The sequence below is a fragment of the Chiroxiphia lanceolata genome, chromosome 16, assembly GCF_009829145.1.
Source record: "Chiroxiphia lanceolata isolate bChiLan1 chromosome 16, bChiLan1.pri, whole genome shotgun sequence".
Lineage (NCBI taxonomy): Eukaryota > Metazoa > Chordata > Aves > Passeriformes > Pipridae > Chiroxiphia > Chiroxiphia lanceolata.
The window spans coordinates 9235982-9261883 of record NC_045652.1 but is presented as its reverse complement, the minus strand read 5'-3'; the positions used below and the strand labels follow the sequence as shown (position 1 = coordinate 9261883).

The 25902-nt window shown below is 37.1% G+C and overlaps 1 protein-coding gene across 8 annotated transcripts; it reads right to left on the bottom strand.

Moving 5' to 3' along the window:
* Window positions 1-11: 11 nt before the first annotated feature.
* On the bottom strand, window positions 12-25720 carry VWA3A (von Willebrand factor A domain containing 3A). Of its 8 annotated transcripts, XM_032703967.1 has the most exons (35): window positions 25567-25595; window positions 25164-25237; window positions 24813-24895; window positions 24456-24576; window positions 23698-23822; window positions 23545-23619; window positions 22452-22506; window positions 21562-21660; window positions 20611-20717; window positions 20216-20341; window positions 18857-18965; window positions 18404-18469; window positions 17820-17945; window positions 17457-17595; window positions 17270-17373; window positions 17011-17091; window positions 16349-16443; window positions 15958-16077; window positions 15496-15570; window positions 14632-14776; window positions 13747-13945; window positions 13159-13229; window positions 11962-12120; window positions 10418-10508; window positions 9339-9449; window positions 8728-8825; window positions 8429-8581; window positions 7669-7777; window positions 6826-6970; window positions 6216-6360; window positions 5020-5171; window positions 4617-4743; window positions 3928-4025; window positions 3508-3571; window positions 12-2316 (listed from the first exon to the last, which is right to left on the bottom strand). In XM_032703967.1, the coding sequence occupies exons 3-35, from the start codon at window positions 24875-24877 to the stop codon at window positions 2311-2313; spliced, it is 3561 nt and encodes a 1186-aa protein (XP_032559858.1). In that variant the 5' UTR covers window positions 24878-24895; window positions 25164-25237; window positions 25567-25595; the 3' UTR covers window positions 12-2310. The 8 variants fall into 8 exon arrangements, with proteins under 8 accessions (XP_032559858.1, XP_032559864.1, XP_032559857.1 ...); XM_032703973.1 differs by lacking the exon at window positions 25164-25237 and having other exon boundaries at window positions 25415-25720; XM_032703966.1 differs by lacking the exon at window positions 25164-25237 and having other exon boundaries at window positions 25471-25698.
* Between the last annotated feature and the right edge of the window lie 182 nt (window positions 25721-25902).

Sequence of the window (25902 nt, the reverse complement as noted above, 5' to 3'; positions counted from 1 at the left end):
ATCTTGGTCAATTATAAAACTCCTCTTTTATTATGTCTTGAATACAGTGAATTGCATTCCAGGAAGCATAAAGCAGGAAAGCAAGTGACATAAACCTGACAGACCGACACTGGAGTCACTCACAGAGCACTCCATTACTCAGATCGTCCCAAATGAACCATCTCCTTAAAATGTGTTCCTGGCTCAGTAGCCCTCAGATTGATGGAAGCAGGTAGGATGGGAGTTTCCAGGTGGGTAATAAGAAGGAGACAGGATCTGTATTTTAAGGAAGCAGCTGCTGTGAGTGGGTAGCAGGGCTGACCAGTCTCCAAGACAACAAGGCTTTGGCTGCACAGCCTGAACACAGGCACGAAAGAAGTGAACCTGGATGGGGTGTAATGGCTAAATATTGACTTTTATAGCTTCTGGAGTTACACAGATTCTAACCAAAGAGAAGATTCCTCAGTTCCTAACACCTGCTTTAAGTGTGAGAGCTCAAGAGAACCAGAGACACGTGCTCTGCTCTGCCCACAGAAACAACCAGTCTGAGCCAAAACAAACAGTTGAGTGATGAGTACGAGTGTAGGCTGCCACAACTCAGGATTACACAGATCCACTGGCAATCAGCCCATGTAAATGGAATTGTTTTGAATGAGTAAAACATCTGAACACCAAGTATTACACAGAGGGGAAAAAAGGATATAAAATGAGAGGTTTGACAATTGTAATTTAACAGAACCCACTGAAATTGGACATGTGCATGACAATCTTCCTTCACACAGAGCCTCTGAGATCACTTACCACACCTGCACAGGTATATTTCCTTTTAAGTTCTTTGAAAGGACCTTTGTAAGAATATCAGAATCTATGCCACAGTACTGTGACATTTCTCAAATCGTCCAAGGAACATATAAGAAACCCTTCCTGGCAACACAGAACACTCATCCTTCCTACCTGGATTTACTGTTTTAACATTTCTTAGTACAAATCCACTTATTTTATCAGTGATTGTCACCTAATATTTCTATACCCCAAACAGAAATGTAACTAATCCTATTAATTTACAACTAACATTTTCATATCAAAGCATCTCAGTAGTTCCACATGTACACTACCAAAATCCAAGGAAGTACAGCATAGCACAAAGCACCAGTTTAACTGCAGTATTCCAGTGTAGGCTGGGACTAACTTGGAATGCAGGAGTCACCTGGTTCAGAGCATACAACACTAAGAAGAGACTTCTATGATACAGATAGCTTTTAATTCTTTATAGAGACAAAAGAGATAGAGGGGCAGAAAAGAGACTGTCTCTCATATCAAAGTATATCCAGTCATCCCCAGCAGCTGGCACTCAGGAGATGCAAATGGCTCTTAAATAAATGCAGATCAAGTATCTGAATTTTGCAGTCTGAATCCATTTTTATTATATTGCATATATTAAACACTTGAGATAAATTTATAATCCTCTTAAAGGCAACAATAAACACCTACAAAATACTAGTGAGCTGTCATTACCGAGCTTAGCAGTAAAAAAAAGTGTATTTCATAAATCAGCTGGTACTGGCAAACATACTTTAAATCTTTCCAGACAGGAAATACATAAGAACTTAACAGAATTGCTTAGAAGACTAGCAGTGTCTGGTTACACAAACATAACCAAGCTGTATCAGCAACAATATATTACTTGTTTGCATGTCTGATCATTTCTGAATCATTAAATATTTCTGTACCGGCAACTTAAAAAGCAAAGGGTAGAAATAATTATTAGCAAACTTCTCTTGACAAAAACATGAATTCTAATCTTTGTTTTCTGCACTAAAGTTATTGCTTGGACTTTCTATGCAAAACTGGCATAGAGAATTCTCTTCCTAATATCACAGCCATCCATCCCATCTGTTGGGCATAATGAGCAACAGGAAGGAAACCTCAAACCAACTTCCAAAAAAAGACAATTGGGACATATCAACAACTAAGTGAGGAAATTATTAATATGATGCAGTAGAATAGAAACAAAAGTTGTAACCCTGTAGAACTCCTAATTATATTAGAAATACATACACCTTTAAAATTTGTATCAGCTATATTGAAAACTATCCTCTACTTATGCTGAAACTTTGGAGAGTTCAGGGCTTGATTTACTTTGAGTCCTGCAAAGTCTGCAAGTGGAGTCAATGCAGCACTTATCACCTGCAACTGCTCTTGCCAGCACTCATGACAACAAAGAATTCATCTTCTCTCTTTCTGCTGGAAGCTTTGAGCACACTCTGAAAAGAAGCAGGTTAGTAGTGGTCTGACTCCAAACCTCTTCAGCATCTTTTCTTCGTCTAAAATTTAATCCTACAAGTGAAGCACATGAATAGTTTTTAAAACTCAAAATATATAAACTGCACAGGCTCACCACCACCCCTGAAAAAATGGCAATGGAAAAACAACACAAATTAAATTGAAAGTTTCCTTACATGTTTAATGGTGCTCCAGGGCTATGTACTTTCTGAAGTACTTTAACAGTAGTATATTCCTATATGCTTTACAAGCAATACAGTTTTCCTTGGAAGGCTGAAAGACTGAGATGGTTGTGGAACACTAGGTTTATCTCTGCACGCCTGTAACAACTTCCTGGCTACTACAGGATGGTTATACATTCATTTCCTCTCCAAGCATTTCAGCCCTTAAATGCTGAATTCTGCACATACCTGGCCAGGCTCCAGGTTCCACTCTCCATGAACAAGCATTCTCAGCCAGTGGGGCTGACTGGATTTTTTTTTCTCCTCTTTGAATGACTGGGCAATGTTTTTAAAAGGAAATACAAACTATAGCCACAGAAACAAGGATTTAAAAACCAGTCTCACTATGTCTGCATTACCCATTTCCCTGATGAATATCTTGGCAGACCAAAGTTCTGTAGTGCAACTCTCTGCAGTTGCCTGTGTGTCCACAGCTCTCCCTCAAACAGCTCTGTGAGAAATGCTTCTGTCTTGTTTAACACTTAAAGTACTTCCACCCAGTCATTTCTCTTTTCCTGTGATGCTCTGCCAGTTTAAAAGCAGCAGGTTGGAGGTTGGCTCTGGGAGAGGTTTAGTTTGCCCAGCTGCCTCTCCAATCACTCTGTAACAACAGTGCCATGTTTGCTGAGGCTCTTTACTATTAGTGGGGTCTTTTTTCAGTCAGCCTTGTTCATTTAACAGATAAATCATGCAGCATATGCAGCAATTGTTATTACAGCCATTACATCTGGTTCTAACCCTCTAATGTGCTTAACTGCTCACTCTTAGAATGAGCTGGACCACTGATAACTACAAACACACACCTGCCTTTCTCCTTTCACCCCAAACACTGTCCCTTTTGAACTGTTCTGTGGTTATATTGGGTTATTCTGGGGACCAGCTCAGCTAAGAACTAAAATCATTACAAATGATTTCAACTTTGGAAAAACTCCCTGCTGAAAATGAATACATTTAACATTAGGCTTATGAAATATTAGTCTTCTACTGAAACACATGAACTCTGTATAAACTATGATCTATTTACCTGAGCACTTCTTTGAAAGCTGGAATTGTCCTTTTGGTTTATATTCCATTTTTCAAGTAATAATCTGTTTGAAAGAAAAACAAATCTCAAAGAATTCCAGCAGTTTTTCACAGAGGCACATAGTACCTTTGTGCCTTTGTTCAGCTGTGTCCTTGGATGACAGAAAATCTTTTATTTGAAGAGGTATAATGCATTTTAAAGCTCTTTGCAAGTACTTTTTCCCACTATTACCATTGAAATAGTGCTTTCTGGTTCTGGATTGGCAGTTAGGAAGGATAACAATGAAGAAACATAAGGATCAATACAATTTAATTGTCTTTCACTCCAATCCTATTTTTCATATAGCAGACACTGGGAGTCAGATACTCTTGTCTTCCTTCCATGAAATAAAAAATACAAAGACTCTTGATAAACACTCACCTCCAAGATTTTGCCTGCTTTAAGAAACTTCTAGCTTTTGCTACTTCTTGAATAAGTTTCTTTAAATCATCTCCTTCAAAGTAAGGGAAAGCTGGATCCTGAAAACATAGTTAAAATATTCTACTTTAACTTGCAACAATTCATTATTTTCTGTTTCTACCAACTTAGTTAACTGAGCCTGAGTTCTAAATTCTCTACTCCTACCTACTTGCAGAGAAGGTTTTGGTCTTACAAGGGGAGAACAGAGCAATTCTAGATTGAACCTGGTTCTGTTCACTAACATTTTTCTGCTGTGGGAATCCCTGAGGTCTCATGCTGGAGAATTAATGTGCTAAACACTCTGTAAGGATTTTACAATTACTTAAAAAGATGGCAAGCATAAGAAAGCACAGTAAAAGCTAAAGTTAGCTTAAAATCCACAGTGGCCCAAGATATATTTTTTACTTCTCTTTCAAAACCTATATTGCATTGTATACTCCTTTCCTGGGTTTGGGCACCAGACCAAGGCAGTTAGAAGAAAGGCAAAGACAAATACTAAGATTTCTCCTTTTGGTTTCAATGTGAAGTATCTTAGGAGTCTTGTGTTATTTTTTTTCTTTTTTTTTTTTTTTTTTTGTTTAAATGCAGTTTGACTTCTGGTGAAGAACTAAGTTGAAATGAAACAACCCAAACCAATCCATTTAGCATACATCTTCATCTTCAAACCCCTCTGCCAATATTCTGTGTGCTGCTAATTGTCCATCTTCATCTCCAAAGCAGCAATGGTAGCGCCCTCCTGTCTGGGAAGCAAGTTTCTTCAGAAATTCATTAGCTCCTCTGTTAACAACAAAGTAGAAAGTTGCTTATGAAAATTGATTTCTCTGAAAGCAACAGCAATAGAAAAAGAATTTCTAGGAACTCCTTAAAAAATATTACATCTAAAAATAATTGGGAGGACACGATTATAAACTTCTCTATGAAACGTAAGTCATGTGGCAAATACCTGTGTCAGAACAACCTTCCCTGTTCCCATCTTGGTAACAGAGATTTCTGACAATAAATAAACTAGTAATTTTGAAAGTTTTTTTGTTGTTCTTGCAAAGTATCATATACCTGTCTGCACAGCTAAAAGAAATGGTGTGGATTTTAATATCTTGTTCCTTTCTCAGTCGTTCAATTTCTTCCAAAATCAGACTGCAACTGGTGTCTGGTTTTCCATCAGTCAATAGATACAGTGCTTCTACACCTTGGAAACTGAGAGCCTTCTGAAAAGCAAAAAATAAGCTTAAATTATTAGTACATTTATATGAAAAGTTATATTTAAGAAGAAAAACATCATTCCAATGATTTAAGATAGTTTTATATATAACACATCACTAATCGATTTACTTTTGTCTTTTCCTTTTCACTAATCATGAAAGAGACCAAGGATATACATTTGAAAAATAAAGTAGATAATTTGTAGCATAAGACAACATATTTATAAGCAGGAAGTCATCAAAAATTGACTCATTGAAATAAGAAAATTAATTGGGTTTGGAGAACTGCTGACAAAAGATTTTTTACATCACATTTTATAGGAGTTAAAGATGTTTAATGTCTGAAAATCAGGCTCACTAGGATTTGACCTTTTCATATTATGAAAAACTGCTACAGTCATTGACTCAGTGGACATTTTTTTATTGCAGACACACCTCAGAGTTCTACTGGACTTGATTCACGATGAATTCCATAAAATTTATATGGAGACTGTGCAAGGGTGTCTGGAAGAAGAACCATTCATTTAAGGCAACACTTCTTTTTTGATTCAAATTTTAAATCTCATGGAATTGCAAGTTCCTTCAGCATCTGTTTTAAATTATTATTACTACTTAATTTCTACACTGAACATTTTTACAGGAGAAAAGTTTCTCTTCACCTGCTACTGAAGTTCAAGAATTGCACTCAAAGCCTATGAGATTCCAACAAACTGCTTCTTTAAAAACCCTGTTTGGCTCAGAGCAACATATCACAGCCACAGTTGTACATAAACACAATTTTGAGCAACTGGCTATTTTCTCTCTCCAGTATTCTTTGAACACAAATATTGATGCAACTATTGACAGTTGACATTTTTTTTAAAACTCAGTGTGAGCAATTAATTCTGGTATCAAAGGCCAGAAACAGTGGCTTGGTTTCAATGCTCTGCATATAAAAATGTTGCGTGCTTTGACCTAATCATTTCCCTAAAATGTTACCAGTCAGGGGGAAGTGTTTTATCACCACAAGACACAACATCTCCTCCAATATGTGGCAGGCAATTTACTAACCTGTAAAGCTGTGAGGATGCACGTGTTACCATGGGCATGGAATTTGGAAACCCACTGCACAGCATCATGACATGATTCATCAGTTGCCTCTACAAGACACTCTTTCCAACTCTCTGTATTTTCTGCAAATCTCAGCAGGTTAAACCTGAGGAGAAAGATGACCCACAACATTTAACCCTCACCAACACAATGAGTCACTTCAGAAAAGGCAGTTTTGGAGTAAATAAATAAATTAATTAAAAAAGCCACAAACACAAACCCAGTAGAAAAAAACCAAACCCCAACCAAATCCCCCACCCCAGAACCTAGTGTTGGATTAAATCTTCAGCTTTGAGGAGTCACAAAGCATCTCTCACTCTGCATAAACAGAAAATCCATGGGAATGCTGAGCCCAAAAGTGAACAGCATCAGCCTACAACATAGGCTCAGATCTTAGAGAGCTCAGAACTAAAAGCTAGTTAAAAAGAACAGAAAAAGCAGTTATGTCACATGCACATCATAGTCTAACATTTAACAATTACCTGGATTGTGTTTCAGCACTGTATTGCTTGTAATTAACAAGCAATTATTACATAATAAGTAGTGCAGATTTCAATCTTTATCACCATACCTGACCTCATTTCTTCTCAGCTGTTCCCAGATAAGGGAGGTGAGTTCTTTTGTGACATGTGGCAAATATGGGCCAGTGGAACCAGATGTGTCAATCAAAACACAGACATTTGCTTCTAAAATGGTACCAAACAACCTTCGACTTCCTGGGCCAGAACATGAAAACTAATTAGGCATCATTACACAGGTGTATTTTATTGAGCATAGTGTAAATCTTCATTTTAGGGGTTACTCTGGGCACATTTCTATGTCATTAATCTATGCAGCAACTAGGTAGTTAAAAGATTAATAATAGAAAAGTTTTCTGCCATTTCAAATCTAGCACTATCAAGCATTAATTACTAGCCAACTGTATCAACTTGCATTAAATAATTTGTAGCTCCTACTTCACAATCCAGCAAAAAATTAAACAAAGACCTTTATCAGCAACACAGAGATCAAAATGCTTTTCACCAGCAGTGATGCTGAACTTCTAAACAGGGCACATTCTTAGCAAAAGAAACAAAAAAGCTAATTTAAAAGCTTGTATATATTACTGTATATATTTTGTTGATAGAAAGCTTCTGGTTCTGTATTCAGGAACACAACATCCAAAAAGTAAAAACTTACATCACAGCTCCAATTATTTCACAGCAAACTAGATGTTTATCAGCTACACAGATGGAAAATCCTATTGTATTCTTGTACCCATAAAAACGAGTTTTAAAATTTCCATGAAATGCAAAACAGAAAAACCTTTTGTTCATATTTGAGGTTTGGATTTGTTTCTATTAGAAACAGCAGAGCAGAAGAGTTTGTGTATATTTAAGCTGTGCTTTCCAGACGAGCAGCTGCAGAGCAATACCTGAGAGCAGCCACTGTACCCTCTGGAGGTAGCGCTGCAACACTCGCTCCAGTTGTTCTGTGTAGATTTCCAGCTCTTTAGGTTGAAACTGCAGATGTTTCACAACCCCCTGTAAAAATGCAGTTTGTACAGGAACATCTTACTTCAGGAAATCTGAGCTCAGCTGCTACGTATGCAATGATGGCATCAGAAAACAGGGAGATCAATTTTTTTTGTCTGTACCTCCAGGAAACAGGGAAAGAAAACGATTCTGTGACTCTTTTGCTGGTAAGTAACTGGTTTACCCAAATTAGGGAAGCTTGGTTCTCATCTCGGCCAAAATTACAGAATTTGACTGGACAGATGCATCTCTTGCATTATTTCTGAGAGTTTATAGATGTGATAGAGCAATAATATCCTTTCTATGCTTCTCTCCAGTCACTACACAAACTGAAAAATCAAGATCTAACATTTTCCCAGTTTCAACTTACACATGATTTTGAAAAGATTTACTTAAAATTTTAAAATTATTTTTCATACTATATGAGCAGAAGAGATACACCCTAAAGATCCCATGGACTTCAAACATCCTAAATGTTTTTTTGTGGTGAATAAAAGACCTTCTCTGGCTTTCTATTACAAGTATGATTTAGAAAGAAGAACATAGATGAGTGGAGGGAACATCACACCAGCAAGCCAGAAACACTGATCAACATGCACTGTCTGAAACAAATACAGAGGCTTTCAATGAAGTAGATACATGACATCTGAAAAAACTTACATTGATTTCTGCACTAGGGAAGATAGAACAGTATTTTGCTGATACTTTCTTGTGTAGAGACTCCACAGTTTTGTTTTGGTGGGTGCAGCCTGGACCAAACATCAGCCTGGGCAATTCCAATTCAAGCTTTTTTATACTGTACTTGGTCAGCCACTTGTAAGACAAACCAATGGAACAATTGCTTGTTGGAAAATATTAGTTTAAGTAATAATACATTGTACAAAATCACAGTCAACATGTTCTCATTAATTCAGATGGATAGTTCCAAAATGGCAATTTATTAGTAAGGAGAAAATTACCTCTTTGCTTGAACAGATTTCCTCTTCTTTTGGCAATGTAACAGGGGGAACAGACTTTCTTAGACACATAGTCTTTGGATACTTCTGGTTTACTGTACCTGTTTAAGAAAATGAACAAGTAATATTGAGAGGTCTAGGTTAAAATATAGCCCTTTTGAATCACATATGACCACTGATTAACAAAGCCCAACCAGACAAAACCCCCAATAAACCAAACCCCCAAACCCACAGACTAACATTTCATACACAATTCCACGTTTGAAAAAAATCGTAGTTTCTATATATCAAAGTATATAAAAAAATCACTTATTTTTAAAAACTGTCACCTTCAAAAAATTCCAACCCAAATTTTCTATAATGATCTAAAGCAGATGACAGCATTTTGACCACAAGATGTCAAAGGACTTTACAGAAAATAAAAAGGAAAAAAAAAAAAGAAAGAGCCACCCACTCCCACTCAAACCAAAAAATCTTTACCCCTATTTGAAAAACTCACTTCCACTCACTGTGTAAAGCACATTGGTCATCAGTGACTTAACAACCTGACAGTTTTATAATCAAAATGCTGATAAGAAAAGGGGCTTCACCCATCCTATCCTGGGAAGACATACCCACATTTCTTCCTTTATCAGTGTAAAATACAGATAGAGAAAGCTCTGGCTGTTTCCTTGGTTTATCCTTTCTTTTATTCTCAGTCTGAGGCCATTCTTTTACTGATTGTGCTGTAAATAAATAAGAAATAAAAAAAAAAAATTAACTTACTTCAGCTAGATAAAACTCTTACATGCAACTCTGTTCTTCACTTCATATATTCCTATTACCACAATCATAAATACTGCATTTTCTTAGATACTGGTTAAGAAAAATCCTATTACAGAACTATTTATGTGGTTTTCATAGATACAGAACTAAAACTTGTACAAATGTATAAATTACCATCGGGAAGAACGTCACAGGAGTTAATTTGAAAATATTAGAACTTTGAATAAGCATAATATTTATTGGAAAAACCAATTAACTTTGTACAGAGCAAATATGAATCCAGATTTGTAAACACTGCTACATACCAACAATCTAATTTCAATAAATCAGTAGATTTGAAGACTCAAATTTAATGTAAAAAAAAAAGAAAAAAATTGCAAATATTAGCAAAGCTGCAAATTAAAAAACACAGGAAAACTACAAAAAAATGGAGGAGAAATGAATTGGACTTTAAGGGACCAAGAGTAACTGGAATCAATTGAGATTTTCATATACCAGGAGCAGTTGGAAGAGTCAGCACTTCAGACAACCTGACATTTGTGTTGTAATCTTCCTTCATTACCAGATCATAAATAAATCAAGTGAAACAGCATATTAATGACAATAGGATCTAACAGTATGAGTGGAAATTGATATATTGAACTAATGACATAATAAATCTCTGAATTGCTGAGCCTTCTGGTTTCAGGTGTGGACAAAGCTGGGTTCTACTTTCCACCACACACCCCAGACATTTCCTGATACAGGATGGGTATTCAATCATATGAGCTGAAAATCACTACACAAAACAACCACAATGTTTTCTATCAGTCTGATTAAAGATTAAAACTTCAGGTGTTTCTAAAAGCTTAAATAAAATATCTAAATACTGTCTTTTAAGCAAAACCCCAAAGAAACTGAAGAGAAAAAGCCCCTAATCCATCCAGACCTGGTGGAATTTCTGCTTTGGCACTAGGAGGACGCCATGCCAGGACTCTTACAGGAGTATTTCTCCCTGCACCATGGTTGTCTTTAACATCCTATAAGCACATTAAAAAAATAATGGTAAAAAATGTTTCAGTTGGATCATAACTGCATTATTCAAAACTGGAACTACCCTTCACTATTCTCTAACTCCTGCTTTACTCTGGCTTTTCTGACAAGTCAGCAGACTGCCATGACAATGTGTTAATTTCTAGTTTCTTGCTGGGTGAAGTAACTTTTAATTGCTCTGTTTTTATTATCTTGCCGATATCATCTGCTGCCATAAAACTGGAGACCAACATCTACAGGCAGAGGAGTTGGGACCACTTTTGCCACTTGAAGGAGCAGTCTAGTATGGTGAGGGCATTGTTTTATAGAATACAATGTAGACTGTCTTCCTCAGCATTTTACTGATTATTGGAAATTTAGTGCTGACCCCAGTAATTCCTCCTTTAGGTGTATGGCTCATCCCTGCAGGGGCTGAGCACTCTGCTAAACAACACAGCACTTGTGTAACCCTCCTGTAGGATAAGACTTTTGCTGTGACACTGAGCTGTCAAGTGACATCTAATTAAACATACAGCACTACTATAAATATCCCCAAACATCTACAGACAACCCTGTACCAGTTTTCTACAATTTTAATCCCTGCAAAACTATGCTATGTAGTCACCTCTGAGTAATTACTTTTTCCCTGCATTTGTGAAGAGGTGTTGAGAATATGCCACTTTTGCTAAAACAGCCTGGAAGGCCTGTGTGAGCTCACCTACGAGGTCTTTGCAACATTCTCACACCTACATTCCCATTCCCTGCATTCCCACACCTACAATGCTGTTCCCATGAGAGCTGCAAGTTCCAGGTGAGAGGTTAAGCACATCCTCTGCAACAGAAAGCTCTGTATCTATTCATTTATACACCAAAATGGTAAACACTGGCACTGTCCCTTTCTGTGTTACAGATTTGTACACCCACTCAAACCAAATGTGTGCACAGCCAAAAACAACACAGAAAACATCAGCAAAATCCCAAAAGACTCAGCAGTGTAACTCCATGGAAATAAGCACAGTGGGCAGTAAACAAATCCTGAATCCTGCTCTTGTTTTATGCTGGATGTGCTACTGAGCTGCAGCTCATCTGTAAATGAGCAGAACACCATAAAATTCAGTACCTTCTAGAAGGACTTGCAAAATAGATGTGATTTGGTAAAGCACATTTCTGCTTTGCCCATATTTTCATTAATCATTAAGTTTTTAATGTCAGAGCAGGGATTATTTAGACACCTTTACACTGTGGTTCCATTACAATTAATTACTTAGCAGGAGTCAGTACAATGTAATTTTTGGTACAGGTAGCATTTTGAATGCAAATGGAAATTCAGATACTATCACAGTGCTGTTTTAATTCCCTCAAATATTCAGCTGAGCACTTCTGTCACAAAGAGCAGCATCCAATAGGTGGGAAGGATCTCTGATTAACCCCCAGCACATTAACAGTGGGACCATTTCAAACCATTCTAGCTGGGCTTGGAGCTGTGGGTTTAGGAGATGGCAACTTCTGTGGCCTTCTTTTCTCATTCTTTTTAAGTGCATTTGAATCTCCTTCTGGTGTAAATGGATTAACAGACTGATTTACTGAACGCTGCTTTAAGGATTCCACCAGGAATGCACACTGAAATGGAAGTTCACATTGTTTAGGAATTCACATACGTGAAATGTAAGTAAATGACATTTCAAAGACAGGTATTTTGCATTTACTGCTGTAATAATAAATAAAATTCATATTGAATTGATCAATCTGATAATGTTTAACACCTTTAACTGAACAGTTAACACCCCTTTGTGCTGTGCTTGCTCAAACACACTGGATGGAAATCCTTTCTGCTCTGAGCAAACATTCCAAAAGAAAAGGCAACAGTATGCCTACCAAGGCTAGAACAAATTGAAAGATGGTGAACCAAGTATATGCATCTGTTAAATGATACTAAAATATTTTAAGATGTCATTGAATATCCACTCACTCTTCTTTAACAAGACCAAAAACCTTTGTGACACAGACTTACATCCAACAAAGTGCTCAGCCCTCTGGACATGTATCTTACTGCATAACTCTTCCTAATCACTTCCTATAAGAAACAACCACTGTAGTGCCAGGCTGGTTATACTGCCTCAGTTATTTTGTTAAATGTCTTTGGAAAAAAGTCATATGGAGAGATATGGTCTAATGCTACACCCTTGGTACACTTCAGAAAACAACTGTTTTAGAACTGAACAAAGGTATTGTGCCAGTGACAACCCTCTCTCCACTGTGACTTTTAATATCATAATATTATGTTTGTTATATAACACATATAAATTTTAGGTCTACTTATTCATATGTATCATTATAAGGAACAATTAATTCGATTTCAGAAACATTCATCACAGGATTAGCAAAAAAAAGGAGAATCACTTCAACTGTAAAATCCATGCATTTGATAAGGAATCGTGGCTTCTCCAACACCAGTCACTGCAGTGTTATTGTACAACTGCCTCCTAGTCCATATTTACTCTATGATGACTATTCTAATACTCCAGAACATTCCTGCCCTTGCAAGGATTTTCATTTTGTCCAATCTCCTCCACTGACAGCTGAACAAACACTGAAACAAAAATTGAATTTTTTTTTAGGAAGAAATACATAATTTAAAAAGTTACATGTAATTCATACCTTTTGGGAGTAGTTTTTTGCTTTTTCCATTTCCGACACAATACTAGTAATATCATCACTTTCAAAAATACCTGATAATCAAATAGACACTAATTAGGGTCTTTTAGAGTGTACAAAATATGTATTTTTGTAGATGTACAACAATTTGTAGGTATGTCAAATATCAGAGAAAAGAACACAAAACCTCTGTTTCCTGCAACCCTGACTATTTGAACCTATCACGATAGTAGTATATTATATATAATATATATATGCATTTTATATATACATTTATAATATTTTATATATAATATATATAGTAATATATATATTACTATATTTTAAATGCTCATTTAAAAAAAAAACTAACAGAAAATGGTGAATTCAAATAGAAAATACCAAATTCATCTGTTAAGGCTGCATTATAATATTCTGCAATGCAATTGAAAGTCTCAATAAAACTACAACCTGAGTTTATATCTCAGTGCTAGTAGAGCATTAGCATAACCTAAAAAAAGCCAACTACCTGATTTGGGAGTAAAAAAAGCATTACTACATATTATTTCATTAATGAAAAAGAAGTATGTGCTGACCTCCCTGCTCACATACCTGCTTCTCCAAACCAGTGGAATCTGCCCCTGGCTGCCTGTACTATTTCTCTAAAAGCACTGGCAGTTTCTGCAGGGCTGGCATAGCGGGCTGGGATAACCCCACTGGAGCCAATGTCCTCCATGGCACTGAACAGACAGACATGAAGCTGCAAATCAAAACCTCTGCAAACCTCAGCCACATAAGCACTGATGGTGTGCTGTAAGAGAGAGAAAAAACCCCATCAGTAGTGAGCCTCTACCTCAGACAAGCTTCTCTCCACTCCACTGGTTCCTGAAACTTATAAATGATAGACAAATCCTCCCAGTCTGATGATTTCTTAGGTTTGCACAGAATTTCCAGAGAAGAGACATCTCACTGTACACTCATGGTCAGGAACTCTGGGCTGTGCATGTGGTTTAACAGCCCTAGAGCACATGTACCACGAACATGTATCCAAGCAAGGGATTATTGTGGTTAAAAACAGGAGCTGTCTCTACACAGTGTACTATGGAGTTTCACTGGACAATTATTTGTGTCTTTGTTCCCATGAGTTATGAGGAAATGGTACCATACAAAAAAATCAGTTGTTCAAACTCGGAAATGTCCAGTGAAATGATGGCCAGAGCTGGAGGTGGAAGGAATCCTAAAAGCAAGTTTTGAATTTCCCATGAATTGCACATTATTAATAATTGCTGCTTCCAACACATGAACAGCAATTGCAGAGATGGAAGTTCGAGATCCTGACAGTTGGGCTGCCTTAGGGATGTAAAGGAGGAGTATTCTGCCAATGAACTGTGATGACTAGCAAAAAGAAAAGAAAAAAAGGGGAAAAAAGAGAGAAAACCAGAGCTGAGACTAATTCTGACAGGAACTTACAGAAGAGTTGCCTATGATGATACTTACTGTTTCCTGATCAGGTATTCCAGTAGTCAGCAGGTAAAGTCCTTGTGATTTGTGTTTCTCTCTGTCTTTGAAGTCGACTTCTACAGCTCTCCTGAGTGCACTCATGAAATTTCTACTGCCCTTGCACTGCAGGCTCAACACCCATCTAAAAAAAGATGTTTACAGTTCAAAGAATGAAGAAACAAAAGCTTTTGTTTCTCCTTAAAGCAATAAAGAGAGCTAAGAATCTGAAATAACACTGTACTGGAGTCTAAAATTTTTGAGAATGACAGAGTGCAAAATCAAATTATATATTGGCCCAAATTATTTGTTCTAGTTTATGTACTGCCACCATAGAAAATCAGTTTTTAAGGTAAGATACAGAGCATAAAAAGGAAACAATTATCTCTTAATTTTATATGGAAAAATGTTAGCATGGTAGAACTTACAGAAATAAAAATGAATATAAAACCTGATATAAAATGAAAACACTGTGGGTGTGTCTCCACAAAAAGAAACCTGGGATTTATTTCCAAAGTATATGGGGAAAAAACATAGTTCAGGTTTCACATTTCAGTTGTATTTGAAGCAGTCTTCAACTCTTAATGTAACCTGTGCATTTCTTACACAGACGTTTCTGTATCTGTGTACAAATACCTCGTGTATATATATATGAAATACAAAGTCATTAAGACATATTAAACTTTATAATGGTGTCTTTACAACAACCCATCATGAACAATCAGTGCAGAACATGGCAACCTATTTTTGTAATAGGATAAATGTATAAATATTTTTAATTGTTCACATTGTTCTTTGCTCCATCTGTTTCACAAGACCTGTGATCACTGAACTCACACACATGGGATAATTATTTGATCCTACCTCCAAGCCTTTTCTAAGTTTTCTGGATGGGAAGGAAGCAGTTCCTGCTGCCAAGGCACAATGTCACTCCCAAATCTTTCATGGAAAAATAACAGCAATTAATTTGGAGATTATGGTTTAGAACAAGCAAAAAGAAAGAATAAATTCACTGCAAAAGAAAAATTTCATTTAGGGTATTAATACTGCTATGAACAGTATAGCAGGATGAGTATTGGATTGCAGGGATGATGCAATCAGTTCCAGTGAGCCACACCCAAACCAGTGATTTTTAATTACTAATCTGATCTCTGTTCATCTGATCTATGCACTCACCCAACAAGGACAAACCAATTACTTCACTAAAAAACATTAAATACAATTAAAAATCTAAAATATGTCCATTAGTAACTACAGTGTCTCAGCAGACCTCTTTCATGGCAATACATTACAATTATTTTAAAAGAATCTTCAACAGTTGCTCACGCTATGATATTGAAGAAATCCTTGTTTGACATTTGTTCCTCAAGTAAAAGTCGCAGAGAATGTTGGATATGGGTGATGTACACAGAGTTTGTCACTGATATATCAACAAGTATAACCACCCTGCATAAGAAAAGAAAAAAATCTTATTTCATTATGTATTTTTGTCTTCATTGCACTCCAACTTGCCAGGGGAAAAGTATCTTCTACCTGTGTATCAAAATGTATAAACACTGAATTTACTTCTGCAAAACATGAGATTTTAGAAAAAAAGAGCAATTGTGCAACTGAGGTTGGGTAAGGCCTCAAACACACTGTCAATAAGCACTATCCTCAAACACAGAACCAGATGAAGACTTCAAATCTCACAAAAAAGGGCTGTCAAATACAATACCTCTTTTCACAAACACTCCCCCATATTCTTCTGCTAGCAATGGAGAGCCAGTCAATTCGTTTCTCATAGATATTTACCATTTTAGTAAGGAGTTTCTATGGATAAAATACAGAAAATTTATGTTAAAAATAGAAAGTTCAAGTCTTTTATCATCAAATGATTAACACAGAAGTAACGTGACAGCACAGTAATGAAAAAAAAAAGATTTTCGTTCATTTTGACAGCAGTATTTCATTCTTAGTAAAGATAAGAGAATACAGTCCATGAGAAAAACATACAGTGATAAAAAAGCAACAAAGAGTCTAAAGGTCTAAACTCTCCTCTTCACTTTTCCTCTTGCTAGCTTGTCCCAAAATAGTGGTCAGGAATATTACCAAAAGAAAAAAAAAATATACAATTTTTGCAAGTTTACCATTTCTTCAATAGCATTTTTAGGCAGTATACATAACAAAACACATAATTTAAAATAAACAGAGCATTTTCAAACGTATAATTCTTTAACACAGTATCAAATTAAAGACATTAAGGTAACTTGTCTAAACTCTACAGAAAATGACCTTTGCAAGTATATGCAGGCATTATATGAGGGGATATCAAGCTAGAAAAGGACACTTAATGTGGAATAATTAGATGGTAATCCAGCCCTGAGATAGACAACTCACCTGGTAGTTGTATAATACTGGTAGGTCAACATGGATATTTTTCACAGTTCCATCATACCATTCAAACTGCATCATGATTTTCTAGAAGGATAAATAATAATCATTCTTAAGAATGGCATGAGTATTTGATTTGAATCTATGACTCAAGTTTCTTTTAAAGCCTGTAGAATTTCACTAACTTATAAAGCACTGATTTTAACTAGAGATACGTAGCAATAGAAAGAAACAAACACAGGAAAAAACGTTCCTCATCACTTACCTCATGCAGAGTTGATGATATTCTTTTCTTAAGAATAGGTATAAACTCCACCACAGGAGAGAAAGCATTGGGAGCCAGAACTTGATAAAGGTTTAACTTCTTAGCTACAGGAAGAAACAAATACGTTATATAAAACACACACTCTGATTCATATTTCACACATGTTAAGTTTTTCTTTCTGTGTTACCTTTCAATCCATATGTCTTTAGCCAGTCTGTTGAGGTTTTGGCCAGGACACTTGGTGTTTGAATAACTAATGGTCCTTTGAGCTTTGGAGGCTTTGGGAAGAAGCTGGAAGGTGCTGTATTTGCAAATCCTGCAGAAACCTGAAATGGATTTTAAGAAAAGCTCTTGCAAGTTTTAGCATCATTTTTTTTATGCTTAGTCCAGTGTGGAATACTGGTGGACATAATTAAAACTAAAGTGCTGTGATTACAACAAGCAAAACACTTTAAAAATGCCTGATTATTTATAAAACTTTTTTTCATATTGTGAACCTAAACATTTCTGACCTTGGTTATTCAACATATATCTGAAAATGAAAGGATACATCTGCTGTTTTACTACTAACTGAGCCACCAGGTCTTCTTTGAAAAGTCTGTTTGATGTTTTTGAGTAGGTCCTTGGCCTTCAGGAACTCCTGAAGTAGCAAATGAAAATCACTGCTATCAAAATACTGCAAATATAAAAACAAATGGGGAAAAATAAGTTAACTACTATTCAAACACCAACCCACACCAGCTTTATTTTAAAGTACACACATCAATACAAGACTGCCTGGCATAGCAGAATTGAGTGTAAATGTATTTAATGCACTGCATATAAATTACTAATAATTTATAAACAAGATATTATTTTATTATTTTGAATCATGCTACAATAAACCACTGCTTTCATCAGCTGTAAGTCAGTAAACAGTATCTGCAGAATTTATTGTGCTTTTAGGAACATTTTCAGTTGCAGAAAGAATTAACCACAGGTTTATTGACCACTTCCTCAGCACTTCTGTGACAGAGACTTTCAGTACCAAGTCTTGCTAGCAACTTCTACTCAGATCATAATTATTCTACTGCCTCAAAGGGAAGAATCATCAAAAAGAGAGAAAAATGCTTTGCCTCTCTAACTGTCACCCACCTCTCCCTTTGAAGAGTAGCAATGATAACGGCCTTCTACAGCTTCTGCAAGATTCTTCAGGACTGCCTACACAATGTAAACAGGAAGAAAAAGAGTTACTTTGATTTGTTAGTCTCTTTTGGGTTGTTGGTATTCAATTCTCAATCAGAGATAGGAAAAGCATCTTTGAGGTACATGTAGTGAGAAAGCCAAAGTAATTACGTTTCCATCATTTGCTTACCAGTCTTATTTTAATATGGCTGAAAAACTAACTCAGTAAAGTTACAAGATGATGCTCCAAACAGATTTTTTCATGTCTGCAAATCTGCTCTAAAGAAAATATTGCACTAAATCAAGAATTCTCTAATGACTAGGTCAACTCCCCCACAAGTTTAGGAGAGAAGGCATTACAGCTGAATAGGAAAAAAAAAGACAGGACACTTAAGGAAGTTAATTATTAACACAATTACTTACAAGAGAAGTAGGATTGCTGCAATCATATGTAACAGTGTGAATCTGCAGTTTTCTCCCCAGCAAACACTGCTGAGCATAATCACACAAAATTTCAAAAGGCTGATCAGGGCTGATACAAAAAGTAAAGAAGAAGAGATATTAACAGTGGCAGTAATTAAATGGGGGGGAAAAGGCATATTGAAGAAGGCAGGGAAGGAAAAACAGTGGGAAAGAAATAATAAATCATGGGAATGATTTATGCATTTAGCACAACCTGACCTCCTCTCCCTTTTTCAACCATTACTGAGGTACCACTCCTGGGGTCTAATTCTGTCCTGAAAACCTGAATGATAACAAAAGCACTAAGATTCTATTCAAATTCACGACAGCTTTTGGATGAAATTAGCTAAATTATTCCCTCCTGGCCCTGGTAGCTAAAAATCAGGAGTTGTGGCTTTGGCCCCTGTGACAAACAATGACAGAAAACCTTTCAACACTGTCTTCTAAAGGCCCAAATGAAAGGAAAACTTTGCTTTGTGTTTTACAAGTGTTTTACGTAATTTACAATTAATAAACTAGGATTAGGGTAACACTCCTAGAATCCTTACTGTAGTCTTTTCCTTGTAATCCCAACTGCAATATTGCAATTTTCAAATTATGACAATAGAACCGCAGAATTTATGTCCATAATTTATATAATCTCAGCCTGGTTTCATTTATTTAATCAGAAATTTTAAGTTTTCCATTAGCACAACTAAGATCACAGAGAAAAGCTTTGTGTTTTACAAGTGTTTTACGTAATTTACAATTAATAAACTAGGATTAGGGTAACACTCCTAGAATCCTTACTGTAGTCTTTTCCTTGTAATCCCAACTGCAATATTGCAATTTTCAAATTATGACAATAGAACTGCAGAATTTATGTCCATAATTTATATAATCTCAGCCTGGTTTCATTTATTTAATCAGAAATTTTAAGTTTTCCATTAGCACAACTAAGATCACAGAGAAAAGACAATCCTTCAACATTTAATGCTATTTTACAGCAAAATCTGGTTTATCCTCTAATCTTCACAGAGTCATGGACCCTTTCAGTGACATCCTTAACGATGCTGAAGGATTTTATTGATGTAAAATTAGAGTTAGCAGACTCTAATAATCGATAATCGATCTGCAAAGGAAAAATGTAGCTTCACATCAGAAAAGAGAAGATTTATAAATAGTAAAAAAGGGAACAAATAAAGGAATTCAATGGTATGAACTAAAAACATATAAAACCTGGATCTTAAATCTCCTATTTATTTTTGTATCCAGTTTGGTTTCTTGTACCAATTCTGTATCCAAGCTAAAGCTGGTTGTGAAGAGAGAGAGTGAATTTACCAGCTTCCCACAATAAGAACCAGGGAATTCAGTTCTTTCATTGTAAGGACATGCTTAAAGGCTTTCAGCAAATTGCAGCCTTGACCAGGCTCCAGCTCTTGTATCCACTGTCTCGCTTCATGTAGCCTAGGAGGGGGAAAAAAGAAAAAGAATATGTACAGGTGCTAAAGAAGATCATGAAAATTACTACAAACCACAGGAGCTGCTCGGATACTTTAAACATGAACAACCAGCTGGAAATCACGGACCGCATGTTGAACTCACTGCTTTTTCTCCCCTCTTAAAATCACTACAGGTACAAGATGAAAACCACTATTGCCTACAAGAGATTGTTCTAATTAAATGGAGGCCTTGTTTGAAACACCTTTATTTTTCGGAGAAATGAACTTACTTACACGTGAACGTTGATGTTTTTTGGACTCTCCCACAGCGGTGAAATTTCTGCACTGAATGAGAGGCAGTACAATTGCTTCTTATAACAAAGCTGCTCATCTATTAAGCACTAATGAACAAAAAGTTGAAAATGCATTACTATCCAGTAGTAGGGTTATTATGTAAAAGATTAAGAACAGTAATTTCCTAAAAATTAGTTGACAGCAGTATTTCCAGCTACCACTGAGAAAAGCTTTCAAGAAAAACTCATACATATTCAAATATTTGAGGAGAATAGAGACAAAACCTGCAAACCTATGGTATTCCAACTGATTTGTTAATGGAGCAGGAGTCAAGGAATATTTGTTGTACTGGTATCAGTTTTTCTCTTAAAGCTGATGAGCACACGAAACAACCCTGACCTAGAATGCACATATTTACCAACCAAGCAAGTACTAAAAATGGTTAGTACATGTTCATGCATGGGGCTAAACAATAGTTCAAATATTAAAGCTAAGAAACTGAGTTTTCTTGGAGGAGTTTTATCTGAAACACACAAATGAAAGATGCAGATAATATAAACTGATGTTAAATAATTCAAGAATGTGGGAAATTAAACTGTACCAAGTGTCAAATTTAGACAGTAAAACAGCTACATTATATCTTCCTTCCTTACTACAAAAGTTTTCTAAAAATAAAAGAGCATAGTAAAGGACAATTTTCTTCCAAGAATTCAGAAACTGATTAATTCGCCAAGGTTCTGACCAAGATTGTGAAATGTGCCTTGTGACAAAACTTAAAGGCATAAGAAAACCACATTTACTATAAACAGCTCTATGTACAACTTGGTTCTACCTCTAACTGTTTCTGTTAGGCAAGTTTATCCCATTGAGAACGTTGACAGAATTGAGAAAATTTAATAACAGTACTTCAATAATGTTAGCATTGGCAGAACTTACTTTATTATTACTTACCAAAAGGTCCTTTTGAAAATCCAGTAGTCTTGGTCCATAACTCATGTGAGACACATCAATCAAAAGTCCCACTTTGGTTCCTTTTATAACACCAAACACCTTACAAGAGAAAAGTAATTGTAAATAGTAGCTTATCTCAATTTTAATAATTTTACAGTTTATTCTGTACAACACCATTTTTAAATCATGTATTGGATATTTATTTTCATTTGAAACCTTTTAGGCTAAAGATGACACAGTGACAAAGTTAAGGAGGGGAAAAAAAAAGGAAAAAAGGGATAAAAAAGAAGAAGAAAAAGAAACAAAAGAGTTAACTGGGTCCCAGCTAATCCTTACCAGTGAATCATATAACCTCCTTCCCAAGACAACCTATTCATTGTTTGAGAGGATAAATCAAACATAACATTGTCTGTAGCATCTCCTTCAGGCCAAATCAAGCAACTTTGTGGAAACCAGATTTTGGAATGCTGCTTCCTTCTCTCTCCCCTTTGAGAGGGAGCTACATCCTGAGCATTAGCACTGCTGGGCAAAGTTAGTGCATAACCAGCTGGGCAAGAGAGGGCACAATGGACTACAAGACAGTTCCACTCCAGTCAGAGGATGCTCAGCATTGTCTGCTCCTATTTAAGTTGTGCTGGGAGGTCCTGATGATTAAAACTGCTGAGAGAAAGAAAAATACTATATCTGGAAAGCAGAAAACAGCATACCAATGAAAGATGAAAAAAAACAATCCACTGTCAAGATCACTGCACATGATGTGGAACTCACAGTAAAAAATGAAAATGTATAAGCTTTCTGCAAGTCACTTCTCACTAGTATTCAAAAGTTAACTTATTCTTTCATTCCATACACAGTTCCACTCTAAAAATACATTGCAAAATTAAAGTTACCTTTCTGCTGTCCTCCAAGAGCCACTGAATTCTCTGCTGATAAAGTTCAATTGCTCTGACAAAAGGCACAGCACACACTTAGCTAAGGCATTCCCTGGCATTGTGCTTCAATGTAACAATCAACAATCAACCATCTCTCTTCATCACATCCTTTCTCTCACAGATGCAAAATCTTTGAGAAACAGGTGTTTAAAAATACTGTGCTCTTACACAACTGGTGCTTGCAGGGTTAACCATTTAAATTCCCCTTCCCCTAAAGCTGTTTGACTGACCAGATATGTAGGTGTTTGAAAAACTGGATCACTGAAATGTTTTCTAATGAGTTGCTGGTTTATTCTGTTCAGAAACAGGAGAGGGATACTCACCACCTCTATGTGTGAACAACAGCAGCTCAGGCACTACTGAGTTTAGATCATCACACACAGTTTATTGTCAGGAGATGTATTTAATATAAACTGCACTATTGCTTAAGACACTTATGAAATATAACATTGTGACTGAAAGGCAGCACGTTCATTGTTGTGCCAGACTAACTACAGCACAACCTTCAATAACTTAATGCCAAAATAGGTATAACCTGAGGTAAAACAAAATGCTTGCTGGCCTCTAAGACTGTTTAACTTTAACCTACTTCTTTTTAAAACCACGCACAGGATTTTTACAATTTGGTGAAAAAAAAAGTTTAAACAAATATTTGAAAGGGGGAAAACCCTTTTGCTTTTTCAAAAGAGAAAAGCTGCTTCTTTTTTATAAAAGCCAGACACAGCGAGGTATGCTGAAGTGGCAGCACTTCTAGGAATTGTGAAGACCAGTAAAAACATTATGGTTACTCTACAGCTTATTGAATCTATTAATGAAATTATTTCCTCAACACCTGGTTAATAGGCATCTTCATTAAAAAGAACCCCAAGCTTCAGCTGTAGTGACACACAATTATCACCTACCCTAAACCTCAGCAGAAAGGATTTAATGCTGAGGTACTCTGAAGTTCCCACAGACAACAAATCAAGATTTAAGGCAGGACTTGCAGTCCTGGGGAGTGGGGATATAGAATCAGTTACAGATCAAAACTGTAAACAAGACTGATACTTACTCAGAAAGTCTGGACTCAAAATCAGTAACAGTCTCCTCTGTAAACACCATCCCTTCAACACCATCTCCTGAATTCCTGGAACACTGTGCATAATTAACATCAGAGGTGCACACAAATTAGGACTGAGTGCAGCAAGGGTAGTGTTGTACTTACGAAATAATATTGCCCTTGTTTACCAGATATTCTAATGTTAATTGCAAGGACTCTAAACTGTAGTTTCTTATCCATTCTTCTGTGGTTTGCATCATTTGAGACTGTATTGTCTTCATTTGTCCTCTCTATGGATCAAATAAGAAAAGATCACATGCAGCATGAGAAATTAAATGTGCTGTTCAAATGTGACAAAAACTATGTCCTAAGGACAGTTGCTGGTAGGCAGTGCATGTCCAAGAACAACATAATTTTAGCTACTGGAATACTCTGTTGGATGTGGGATGTAAAGGAAAAGAAGCTTTCAGAATACCCCCAGATTCTGAGATAAAGGAAGGGGAAGGAGAACTGAGCTTGGAGAAGACAGGAAGGAAGACAAGAAATAGGAGAGTTCAGTAAAAGAATTAAAATAAATACCCCAGTGATTTACCAGAGAGGAAAACAAAATAAGCATCTCCAAAAAGTGACTCAGTTTGAAGGGACATATAGCCTACTGCTTTTTTGAAGAAAAATGCAGGATCTACAGCTGATCTACATTTATTGTTTTGCCTGATTTGTTCACAGACTGATTTATCTCTGCAGAACAACTACATGTACTTGCATCACTTCAGTGATTATATCTATCAAATCATCTGTGTATATGCAAATATATGTAAGGAAACATATTAGTTGTCTATCAGCTTATTTATTTCTCACTCTGTATTTATAGTGGGTATGTGTTACTGTTCTAGTTGCTCCATTTAGCATGAAAACTCGCCTACCAGCAGATCTTGTGTCTTGTTGGTATGTGTTCTCAATAATCCATTATCTGGTCCTAGATGAGACACAGTAAAATCTTGCCATGGTAGAGGATCACCCTGTACATGGGATTTTGTGACCACCCTACAAGACAATTAATTTTATGGGATTACTTCATTACCCATAATGTTCCTGTATTGTCGTAAAGTCGTTTAATTTTTTTTTCTGCAGAAACTGTTTTATACTTTGCCAGTTGTTTAAACATTCATTTAATATACGATAAATGTTTTGAAGGGACACAGTACATAGTTTATATGAGCTAAAATTTATTTTATATCTATGTATGAAGCCCCAACAAGCTCCTGTAACAATTTCCTCACCCATTTTTCTCCAAAAACTGATCATTGTCCAACAACCATGCCGTTTTCCTGATGTGTGTATCCATTATATGAATAGACTTAGCCTTGTTAAAAGCAAAAAGACAAAAAGCAAAAATGTTTAAATCCTCAGGAATAAACACTACTTAAAAAGGTATTGTTGATATTGTCAGCAACTTAAATGATAATTTATACTGTATGTGAGACAACAGCAAACTAAAATAAAAAAAAAAACCACAAAGAGAAGTTACAATTATCCATTTACCGAAAAAGCATTTAGGAACTATTCTGCAGGAGCTGCTTGTTAAGGGATTTTATGCAGTTAAATATAACTGTGCACAGCTGCCGGGAGACCCGCTTTACAGCCAGAAACGAGATTAACCACAGCAAAACGCAGAGCTGCCCCTCGGGCTTAGGTGCGGTAAGAACTGAGCAAAAACCATCATAAAATGCCGGGGTTCGCTCCGCTGGGCTCCACCGTCCTGGGCCACTCGGGCCCTGCCGCTCCCAGCGGAGTCAGCGCACCCTTCCCGTCCCCCCCGACCCTCCTCATCCCGCGGGGGAAAAGACCCCTGGGCTCCCCCGCACGGTCCCCCGGGACTCACCTCCCCGGGCGGGGGAACGACCCCTCGGCTCCCCCGCACCGCCCTGTAGGACTCACCTTCCCCGCTCCCCGCCCTCCCTCCCTGGGCACGCCCCGGAATCCCGGGCGGGCACCGCGCCAGCGACAGGGATCCCCCGCCAACCCCCTCAGCACCTCCCGGTGCTCCCCCGACCCTTCCCCCGTGCGGGGTCCGGGGGCAGAAGGGCCCGGCGCGGTCCCCGCCCGGCTCGGAGCGGCGGCTCCGCCGTGTTACGGCGTTGCCGCTGGAGACGGAGCGGCCCCGGCGCGCCGCTTCCCGCCCCTGGGGGCGGTGTGGGCGGGGGGCGCGGGGCCCGGCGGGCGTGAGGGGACACCTGAGGGGGCAGTTGCAGGGATTGCTGTGGGTACACTTGATGGAGGACACCTGAGGGCACACCTGAGAAGACACCTGAGTGGGGACACCTGAGAGGATACCTTGAGGGGGGACACCTGAGGGCACAGTTGCAAGGG

Excerpts from the sequence above, each read along its gene's own strand:
- VWA3A (XM_032703973.1), bottom strand. The coding sequence starts at position 24,877 with ATGGATACACACATCAGGAAAACGGCATGGTTGTTGGACAATGATCAG. Across the intron at positions 23,823-24,455 it reads ACAAGACACAAGATCTGCTG|AGAGGACAAATGAAGACAAT; the intron begins GTAGGCGAGTTT and ends TTTGATCCATAG. Across the intron at positions 17,946-18,403 it reads GCTACTCTTCAAAGGGAGAG|TATTTTGATAGCAGTGATTT; the intron begins GTGGGTGACAGT and ends TTATATTTGCAG.